Source organism: Mastigoproctus giganteus, chromosome 11 (assembly GCF_048544385.1).
Source record: "Mastigoproctus giganteus isolate SK-2022 chromosome 11, ASM4854438v1, whole genome shotgun sequence".
NCBI lineage: Eukaryota > Metazoa > Arthropoda > Arachnida > Uropygi > Thelyphonidae > Mastigoproctus > Mastigoproctus giganteus.
In genome coordinates this window covers 96,271,698-96,283,083 of record NC_143585.1, presented here as the reverse complement: position 1 = coordinate 96,283,083, position 11,386 = coordinate 96,271,698, and the positions used below count along the sequence as shown (strand labels likewise).

The 11,386-nt window shown below is 37.1% G+C and overlaps 1 protein-coding gene across 1 annotated transcript; it reads right to left on the bottom strand.

The window, feature by feature from the left end:
• Positions 1-3,747: 3,747 nt before the first annotated feature.
• Positions 3,748-10,446, bottom strand: LOC150078279 (hemocyanin D chain-like). The gene is made up of 9 exons (XM_090385264.1): positions 10,175-10,446; positions 9,045-9,265; positions 8,107-8,312; positions 6,959-7,355; positions 6,648-6,776; positions 5,864-5,992; positions 4,878-5,064; positions 4,290-4,513; positions 3,748-4,084 (listed from the first exon to the last, which is right to left on the bottom strand). Exons 1-9 carry the CDS (start codon positions 10,368-10,370, stop codon positions 3,884-3,886), a joined length of 1,890 nt encoding a protein of 629 aa, XP_090241390.1. The 5' UTR covers positions 10,371-10,446; the 3' UTR covers positions 3,748-3,883.
• Positions 10,447-11,386: the final 940 nt, after the last annotated feature.

Here is an 11,386-nt window from a genome sequence, read left to right as displayed (position 1 = left end):
CATGCGGCTACTGTTAATCTTTAAGTCTGTGAATCCCCCAAAGCTAGCAGTTTTCGGATCTACCTAACAGTGCCTCGATAGTGTCAGCAAATATTCTTGCACCCTTTCTGTTTAAGTGTGTTCCATCCCTGTAGAAGCAATCTTTCCTGATAACAAGCCCAACGCTGAGAAAATTTTACTTCGTGAGCCTTGCACAATCTCTCCAGGTCATAATTGATTGACAAGGTTCTCGTCATATGCTCCCCCCCTATCGTGTCTTGGCAGAATTGCAGACACTTTCAACTTTATCCCTAACTCGTGACTTTTTTTTCTGCATTGTCCTGTACGTGTTAAGTATGTGTGCAGATCTCCTATTCTTAATATCATTAGTGTCAACGTGTGCAGCAGTATCGCCTTTTGTGCCCTTAAAAGATGATATCTGTTCTACAACGTCATCAACATTTGCCCCTGGCACACACAACCCTGGTCCTATTCCACCTATCCATTTTGCACAATGTATTTCCCATTTCCGAGACAATAGAGTCACCGATAATAACTAGTCCTGTGGGAACAGCGCTTTCTACCTCAAAGTTACCCGCTGTGTTGTCTGATGCAGAAGAGTGAGCTCTGATCGAGTGGCCACTCAGTTTCATAAATATATAATACAGTACATTAAATTGACATTATTGGTATATACCAAATTGTTTTTGCTGTATCTGTTCATTTTTTCTGTATTTCAGGGGTAGGAGAACTGAAAGGTAGGAGAACAACATGAGTTATCAGGAGAATATTAGACATGTATTCACGTGATGCGACGTACGTTAATTCAGTTCATTTCGATATGTATTACGCGCCATATGACTAAGGCTATGAGGCGTCAGTATGTTGTATGTGTAATATACACTCCACTCGAACCTGGGCCTTTTCCACCCAGTGTGGGAGGGCAGTGCTAATATGCACTGTGCTACCCAAGGAGGTATTAGCTGAAGTAAAGGTTCTGCTGGGATGTTTAATACAGCTATAGGGCAATGTCATATCGTTTTGTTGAAGGCTAAGCAATTTTGAAACGTATTTTCATTCGATGTTACAGTACCGAGGGACTGCTCTGCAATAGGTCTGCTATTCAAAAGCTCTGATCCAAGAAGAGGTGGTAGATGGGACGTAAAACTACCTTGGATTGACAGTGACATTTCCGAATTATTTAGGAAACTAAACTTGTTCCAGCTTAAAAGAAGTTTGAATTTGTTTACAGGTATATTTCAAGTTATAGTTATTTATGAATAGATTTTTACATTCTTAGATATCAAACTTTGTATTAAGTTTTTTTTTTTTTAACTTTTCAGCAATAAAATTTAAATTGCTCCATAACAATTATTTTACAAACTGCGACGATCTTGTTGATGAAAGCCTTTTTATTCACAGCAGCTATATACTGTCTTAATGAATGTCACAGGACACCACTCTTATTTTAAGACATCCTATATGACTAAGAAATAGCCCGGAATTTGTTTAGAATATTTAAGCCAAATGCTGAACACACGGAAAAGAGTTAACAAAGTTTAAGAGGGGATTGTTGGATGTCATGTGCGTGTTATTATTCAGGAATTAAACATTCCCATGAATGTGATGAAGAAACAGAAGTTCACACGTGGACTCGATACTGTTTAACAGCTGTCATTGCCCCTTGAGACGGGTCTTCCATGACGGTACAGTGATTCGCTAATTATCACTCATTTCGGGAGGTTCGAATCTCGTCATAGGTTAAAAGACGTTTCCATCCAGGCCTTAGGTAGCTGATCTCAGACGGAGAGGGAGGATTTCTCCTTGACTTATTACGGTTTTTCAACTCGCACAACATGCAAATCAGCCGTTGAGCACGTACTTCAACAGACATAATACACACAGAGCAATAGACTTAGATGCTAATGTGTTTTATAAATAAAGCTCATGAGCAGAATATCATGAATTTTCATGGAAAAGCTGCAGCCCACAATCCTTTGATTACAAAACAGATATACACCTTTGATCGACATGGTCTTGTGGAGCGAAGAGGCTAAGCTATATGCTCTTCCACTCTAAAGGGCATGCTTGAGTATAGAGAACATCTGAAGAACTCTTACTACCTGAGTGCGCTGAACTGTAAAGGTAGGAGGAAAAGACATGGTTAGAAGAGGGAGAAGTGTTTTAAGTGGTGTAGATGAGGTTCACTGGTTGGAGTACATAGTGTCATTAATGTCCCATCCTATTTTTCGAAGAATTCTGGTGCTCTGTATTGGGAAAATTTTATGGAAGCTGGAAGCGTTACATTTTCTAGCACGACAGCACTTTGTGACGAAGTGTTGTGAACAAGTCGTTTTGAAAATAACATTGAAACGTTGCGGTAGAAGCCCAAAGTGCCTTCTCATACCATCTTTGGGTCTGAGAAGACGTAAGGAAAGACGAGACTGCTCATTTCTTTAGTGGTGTTCAGGAATGCTTTTAAAAGGTGGAGTGTAAAGCACAATACTACCAGCTTTCTTCAAGAAATTAGTAGAAAGTCTTCCAAGGTGAACTGATGAAGTAACTATGACCAAATATAGTTTAACGCTCTCAATTTTATTGAATAAATGCATATTTTGTTCATAACTACAAGGGTCCAATTACTTTTGGCAGGATAGTGTAGTTTTCTGTTCGTTTTACCTGTTAAACTGTTGGTTAGTCTTCACAATCTGGTATCCCCTTCCGATTAATCGTTGCGAGCAGCAGTGATTGATATGCCCAACCCGCTATGGTTACTCTTAGTTTGGATGTTTATTCTCCTTCCCGCCCTTGTCGTTATTTTAAAATCGGGAACTCGTTTTCCGATTTTAAAACAGCGGCAAAGAGGAGGAGGTTAAACACCATAAGACTAGTTACAGCGGGCTAGGCATGTCAATCATTGCTACTCGCAACGCTCAATCGGAAGGGGTACCAGATTGTAAAGGCTAACCTAACTGTCACCTCGTTTTGCTCAGGAGAAACAGCATTTCAAATGGAATGCAACGATTTTTAATTTTTTTAATGGTATATGTGTGTACAGTCTTAGGGAAGAGTGTTTCTTTTTACCTTTGTTATATTTAAAATATATTAGGCAAAATATTAAGTGCAGGGGTGAAATCCAGATTATGGGTACACCTTGTCACCGCGTTGCGTGCATGGCCAAATTCGGGACGGATTCAAGGAAAAGAAGTATGGGTCTTTTAATAGACTTTCATTTTTGGCTAGTGAAAAAAAAGGTTAGGTTAGTTTACGCCAGTAATTCTGGACGGATTCAAGCAAAAGAAGCCACTTTCTCCGGAGGTGTACCCATAATGTGGAGTATAACCAAGTGCAGTACCATGGTAACTTGTAGCGAAGTGCTGCCACGATACGTGATCGATTCACAAAGTAGCAAACCCAGTTTGGTACAGGTGCGATATAAGAAAGTAACAGTATGTAATGTTGGCTACAATTCTGTTAATACTATCTTAAAAATGTGACTTTAGTTTCTTTTAATCAAATTGTTAGACATCACACTCAACTGCACAGTGTTCTTTGAAACTTAATATTTCTGTTCTAATCAGGTTCTTATTGTTTTTAAGCTGTTCATATTGTTTTCCATAAGGGTGATAAATGAATAGAGTTTATCCTTGGTTAATACTACTCATGAATTCAAGTATTAGCAAAAATATGCTGCTTACACTATTATTACCAGTATCTGTTACTTAAACGAAACAGTGAGATGATAGTATTTTAAAGCAAAGACTCCCATTTAGTTCTGAGTTAACTTCTGTATTCATTTTTTCAATTTTTATACAGGGAAATCCGAATTGAATTACAACAGCTGCTTAACCACATTTTGATCCAAACAAACAAAGCAAAACATTGGGTCAAAGTTAAAACATTTTTAGTGGTGCTTGGGTTCAACGAATTGGATCCTGATGTCAGTAAAGGACATGTTATGAGTACTGAACTGAGTTGGGAACCGCTGCGTGATGGTGCGGTCGAAGGGGAAGCCCATGGCTCGTTTATCGGGATACTTTTCGTCCTTAACACCACAATAGCTGAGGGCATCGCTACACAAGTGTGCTTGGCTGCTGCCACCCACCTACACAGAGATAGAAATAAACGTAAGTTTTAGTTGTTATTCGAAGATTTTATTAAATAATAATACATCAATATTAAATAAATGTATATTTAATATTAAAATTCTGAAATTAATATTTTGAAATGTAATAAAACTACCACATTTATTTGAATTAATACCAAAGGGCAGGAATAAGACCTTTTTGATAATTAATCATTTTACTTACATCATCCTTTTCAAAGTCAGTCAGCATTACAAACAACTGGAACTTCATGCCACGACTAGTACCACGAGGAACCAACATGTGACTGGGCCATCCACAACTACAGAATTCACTGTCGTTTTCGCCGACTCCGATACCAGCTTCCAGTTCATCAAAGGTAGGTACGTGTGTGATGGTTACGCTGGATTTATCAGAAGAACGGGTGATGGTATTCTTGCCAGGATGGACTGCAGAAAAAGAAGGCAACAAAAAAAAATTGGTAACTGTTTAATGCTCAGCCAAATTCATCATTCAGTGATACAACTCAGTAAAATTCAACATTCAATTAATCTTAGAGACAATGTGCAGGAAGGGTGTGAAAACAGTCCTTTTCAAAATATGCTACAAAGTGGAGTATGATTAAGAAGACATGCGTTTTCAAAACTTAAATTTTAATCAATTTTTGAACCAATTTTCAGTTGTGTACGGTATGTAAATAATTGCTCGTTTCATATATTCTTCAAAGGTTAAATTTCAACAAGCAATGGCAGTCAAAACTAACCGTAAATAAAAGAGAATGAAAATAAATAATGCACAAAGAAGATTACTCACGGTCAACACGGAATTTGTCCATTTCGATGTACATACGACGTTGCTCGTCCAGGATTATACGGTTGCCAAGCTCATCATATTTGGGTGCCAGAAAGATTCTTGCGGTTGCGTGTTTGTCTTTACCAGTTTTATTGTCTACAACAATCGAGTAATCAAATTGGTCGTGGTCTAGATGCTCGTATTTTACCTGAAAAAACAAATTCCAGTTTATTCCGTTGCCTCTTTTTATAAATCAAGTTTCTTGTACATACTGTATTACGTCTTAGAAGTTCTAAGACTGATTTCCTTTCATTGCTTATAAAAACAGAATATCACTTTTCTGGTGAAATAGTAAAGTAGCCTAACATAGGATTAACTTATAGACTGTTCCCCGTATTTGCAAAAATGGCCAATACGATTAACACGCTATGAATGTTGTTCTCTAGTTGCAACAAATTAAGTATGTTGAATTGTTATGCAACTTAAAACAAAATTTAATGTTCGCTCATTGCTCATCCATTCTCGCACATCGACTGACGGTAACAACGCAGTATACAGACGCACACCGATGCCTTTCCTTATCTCTCTCTCGCCACAACAGCCATAAATTGATTAACTGCATGATGGCCGGCAAGTGAGTACAGTCTGACCGCTATTTATGAATGAATTCAGTTGAATTTTTCTTGATTAAAAGAAAGTATATATCAATCATGGGGTTTTTTGAACATATGTTAGGTACACATTGCTAGCATGATATTTGTCGAATCTAGTACAATACCAAAATAGATTACAATATTTCTCGACTTTATTTAATATTAATGAGAACTATTAGGCACACGTATTGATAGCTTGCAAAAATGGGAAAGATATTTTTATTGAAATTACCATATACATCCAATAATTGCATTCTTATTAAGATTGACAGTTACCATGTGCAATTAAACCTATTAATGAAAGGTTTTGAGAAGGCAAATTTAATTCAGATATCTTATTTGTGGATTTCTTACCTTTACGGAACCCTTCAGAGGAATACCATGATGTAACTCAAGTGAATCTTGCTTCAGGGTTGTATGGATGACATTAGCGACCTTCGATTTCACTGTGGTGCTGAGAATATGAATTCCAGGGAAGTCCAGCTACAGGACAGTGAGAAAGAAAGAAAGAAAATGTTTAAAATATTCGATTTTAACACTTAGAGGTTGTTTTTAGTCAAATAAAAAAAAAATTAAATGGTTTCATGCTTTACAGATAGAACGAACCACAGTCCACAACAGTAGAAATGCTCGCTCAAATTAAGTCATACGTTTGTTCTCTGTACCAACATATGCTGGAACTCAACTACTCCATTTATCGTTTATATTTATGATTTTAATTATTTACAATTTTTTTAATTTGTATATTTTTTATAAAACTACAAGTTTTATCATTATTTGACATTCGGAAAATATAACTTTCACTGTAATACCATATAACTTAGTATTACCTATGGCAGAACACTTCCAATTTCGCCTAAAACCGATATTTCTCAAAATACTTTGAAGGAAATGATTTTGGAATTGTTTTAGAAAACTGTTATGACAGGGCCTTGAAATACTCGTAGTTTGTGTCGCAGCACTCAAGTGTGTCATTTGACTATTTCCGATTATCGTTTTCCATTGAGAAGCTTACAATTTCTGTTCCCGAGATTTGAAATAAAAACTTTTAGAACGACTCGATTAAAATCGTTAGGGTGTAAATTAGTATTAGGAATGAGTAACCTGCGCGAACTATACTAAGAAGATCGATACTTACTTCATCATGAGTATAGGGGTGGAGTCGGTGCTTGTAATCCTGGAATATGTTGTCCATGAAGCGATGCAAACGGTAAAAGATGGGATCTCTAAGAGAAGTTGTAGTGTCATCCATTACACCTGGTGCTTCCTGGATTAGAAAGAAAAGAAAACATTGTGAATACACTGCGTGTCTTAGCTTCTACATCAGTTACAAAAATTAAAGCGCACTAAGAAACTAATACTCGCAGATACTAAAAGGCAAAATTAATATATTCATTTTTTATTTATTTTCTTATTTTAAAACAAAGTACTTATTCAGCACGCTCTTACCATGAATCTGCCATCGGGATCATGAATTCTGGCAATGACAACGTGACTCCAGTTGTGCAGACTGCCGTAATATCTCTTGTTCATTGAGTCATGGCTGGATTCGATCAACGAACCAAGAATATCAATGCCGTGTTCCTCGTCCAGCTTTACTTCCTTGCCGTTATAGTCAGTCACGTGGCCTGTATGGATGGCATTCAGAATCCTCTCCCTCCAACGAATGAGGTCAAGTACATCTACATCATTCACATCATGCATGTGCATGCCTTCTGAACGGGTTCCATAGGGAGCACCGCTTACCAGGGATACCAAATGTGGGGCATATCCTTCGAGTTCTTCCTCGAAGTTTTGGAATGGGGCCATTCTCTGCAGACCAGTACACAGTCTCTCGCAGTCGTACCTGGAAGAAGTAAAGGATTATAATCATTTTTTAAATTCTAGCTGTTCCTTCATAATTGAGATTTGATTTGCTTTCTTAATAATATATTGCAGAACTTCTTTTACAAATTACACAGGATTAGCACGCGAAACTCATTGGTCAACGATGTTTACCGAATAATTACGACAAAGAGTTCATAATATAATGGGATACAGAGCAAGATATACTTAGACAGGTAGACGAAAGCAGTTCCATTGTGCCCGCAGTGGTATTTGAAGGGCAACAACATTTATTCGGGTTTTTAATATGGGTTTTTCCGGAGAAGAACGAGTGTTCATTTTGAAACATTTTCCTGTACATTATACCTAAAGAAATTCTAATTCTTAACTGTATGGCAGCTGTACCTTTATTGTGAATCCCTACAAACTGAAAACTTTTGAGAAGACTCGGTTGTGATGATACTTCACACTTCCAGCTGAGCCAACTAATTGAATGTCCCGAGTGAAATAAGTCTGAAATAGAGAATTTTTGCTTGTAACGGAATCGAACCTGAGATAGAGGGCCAGGTGACGTATCTATCCCCTGTACTCTACAGAAACTATCTTTCACTTCCAGATGAAATCTGTGCTTTTGTTTTTTTAAGGTAATAAATATAACGAAGATATCCTTGAATTTATAAGCCGATAGAAGACAAACATGTAACTGATATAAAACAAAACTTGAGAGAGCCACTTATGAATGAAGTAAGGAAGAATATAACTGAATAAATTACCTTGCACACATTTGCTGGTGCATATAAGCGAAAAGTTCACCCTTCCTGTCCTTAGCTTTGCCGAAGAAATCTGATCGCCAGTTGGCCGGGTAAACCAGATGCCAATGCCAATGGTGAGCATTTGTTTCGATGTCTTCTCTGAAGTAGGCCAGCTTGAATTCTTGGTCTATGATGTTTCCAGTGTGCTCGATTTCCACAGAGACGACCTAGCAATGACGAGAAATGTATATTTTACATCAAAACGCACAGAGACAACAAAAACTATTATTTATTTTTAGCCAGATTAACTAATTACACGAGGATTATCCTAGCTCACAATTTCAAACCTTTAAAACGTATCAGAATGAAATATAACAGGCCACCATCCCTTATAAAGTTCTCGCACTTAGCATGCCTATTCTATAATTATGCGCTTCTTGATTAGACTGGGGTTCGAGCCCGTCACCACCAAATGCCAGATTAGAACTGATGGTTCTAATCCTGTTGCATTTAGAACTGATGGTTTGTGTTCAGTTACCATAGTGGTGTTTGCATTGTTTTTTTGAAGCTTTTAAAAAGTGACTAACTAGTGGAGGGCTTCCATTTATAAAAATTGCAATCTACTCGTTATTTCTTTTGTGTTTTAATAAGTTTCTTAAGAAAATAGGATCTTCAGCTCAACTAAGACTTATGATATATTTTTTAAATATCGTAACTTGAAAAGTGGCGTTCACAACACGAAATAGCCAAGTAGTGACTACTATAGTTCATACTAGTGAAGGCATGCAAGAAGGATTCCAAGTTTCCAGACTCTAGAATAATTAATTTATCTCATACACCAGGTTCCCTTAGAAGCATATTCATTACGCAATGTGCAGCATGGAGGTTTCTACGGAAACGATCATTCCCCCAGCTATAACTGTATAAAAGTTCAAGAATCCAAATGAAGGAAAACTTACATCTTGATCTCCCCTTTGACGATCAGCTTTCAAGGCTCTGTTTATAGTTTCTGCCGGTATAAACCTATCGGGAAAGATTTCCTGGATGGGAGGAACCCTGACTCCATGGCAGTCATCGCGATGAAGAACCGCTACGGACACAGCAAACACAAATAAGCCTTCGTTCACGATCTCGCGAGCCTGTTTGCAGAGATGGATGAAATCGCTGAAGTCCTTGGCCTCTGAAATAGAAAAAGAAACTTTCTGTTGTATCATCCAAGTTGAAGTAAACATTCCAACAAAGAATAACTTTAAAGAGGCATTTTTACTACAGAATTTATCCATTAAATTTCTTAATGTAGTTATGGAATCATATTAACATAAATGAAATGATTCAACGAAGAATTAAAATAACTCTTCGTTAGTTATTGCTTGTTAACTGCTAATTAATAAAATTTACGAGGGTTGTTCAAAAGGTTGTGGAATACATCTTGTAGTAGTAGTGGAAAAAAGTTCTGAAATTAAAAACAAAACTTTATATAAAAGTATTTGATAGTTACACCTCATCGATCCCAAATGCCCTTGGATTCTGATATCTGTTTTGTTGAGTGACAAGGCATAAATCTGCTTGCGGTTACCTTTTTCTGAAATTCATAACCGCCCCTAGATGAAACATAGCTCGGTTTACGCTCCAGAACCAAACGCCTGCCTGTCCAATGAATGGTATCGCTTCCTTCTTCCTATTCTCGTTTCTTTTTGATAGCCGTGTCCTCACTAGTTTTTGAACAATTCTCCTAATTCTTCCTAATTATAAGGAGTATTTTTCTGATGCTCTTAGCGTTATAACTAAAGTTCTCCGTTTTTTATATGTATTATAAACCAAAGGTCTTTTATAGTTTTATTATAAACTAAAGTTCTGTAGTTTTAAAATATTATCGTATGCCGAACTACATTAATAATATTTTCGCTTAAAAGTATAAAAGCTTTCTGTATTATTTGAGCACTTGTATGAGCGCTTATTTGACTCCAGCTTTAATAGATTAAAGAAACCATAGATATTACACAGCTGATATTGGGGTCAAAAAACCCGAAACTCAATGATTAGAATTAGGCCTGAAACCCATATTTCGAATATTGCTCTTGAAACTTACCCCACAGAAGTTCGTATAGCTCCTGGGCTTCATGGAGATGAGCTTCGTGAAAGCAAGAGAACAAGTGACCACGTTCCAGGATACCAACATCGTGAAGACGTAGGTCACGCTCCGACTCGGGCAGTGGAGTGTGGCTTAATGCCGTGAGCCCTTTGAAGAGCGTCAGAATTTCCTTCTGCTTGTCCTTCACGGTCATGGCTGGTAACAGGCCTAACTGTCCGGCTGCGAAGGGCACAACGACTTAATCTGCGGAATGGTCCGTACATCCTGTGGACATGTGTCACTTTATATATCGCCACTATACGGGTGAGGAGTACTATTCGCAGAATTGTTTGCACTAAGGAGTTGTTTGCAGTCCATTCCCAGAATGCTTTGCCTTAGTCGCCATCTTAAAATAATGTTGGGATCTAAACCTGTTGAATGAAGCTATTTTTATTTTAGATATCCGCCGCACCTATTTCCGGAAGTATATTCTTGGGAATGATATCCGTTGACTTGATAACACCACGACATCCGTATAGTGACAAAAGAAGTTTTTTTTTTTTTTTAAATGGCTCACCGATAATTGGCTTTATATTTGGCTTAATACAATAATAGTGACTGGATGGCTTTGTTTTTCATTTGTTTCGAACGTGGTGAAAGTGTTAATTTTGTTAATTATAGTTGATCAAACTCCGTATAGTTTTACACATTTAAATTTATTTATATTTTCTGTTCTTTTGTTCTAAATGCACACTTCCGCCTAAAAAAGCCAAGATTTTCAAATTCAAAATTACGAATTTTTAAAGAGTTTTTTAATTTTATTTTACCTTTCCTTAATATGATTAATTAACGCTTAAAAAAGCGTTAATTAATCATATTAAGGAAAGGTAACTTCGAGCAGGTAAACCGAACCAAACTCTGCAGTTTGTTTAACGTATAATCAAGCAATAGCCTGACTTCCCCCACCCCCCCTCTAGACATTAGTTTCACATATGAGACCCATTTTTGAACTATTAAATAACAATCTTACTAAAGTAAAACTGCGCCCAGAGATGCCTTCTTATAATTATGGTGTAACGTTCACTATTGTAGGCAATGAAAATTGTTTTTAGGCATTTAAAGAACGCTCAAGATGTCTGTCGGGACGGAATTTTTCTCTTTTTGGATCCGCTGTGGTTGGACCCTCGGAAGATGATTTTGGTTAATATCTCTTTGCAGAAGAGACAGAGA

Bases quoted from the DNA above. Each gene is read 5' to 3' on its own strand.
- LOC150078279 (XM_090385264.1), bottom strand. From the start codon at position 10,370: ATGACCGTGAAGGACAAGCAGAAGGAAATTCTGACGCTCTTCAAAGGG. The intron at 6,777-6,958 runs GTAAGAGCGTGC...TTTCTAATCCAG, and splicing joins ATCCCGATGGCAGATTCATG to GAAGCACCAGGTGTAATGGA. The intron at 4,514-4,877 runs GTGAGTAATCTT...CTTTTTCTGCAG, and splicing joins GGACAAATTCCGTGTTGACC to TCCATCCTGGCAAGAATACC.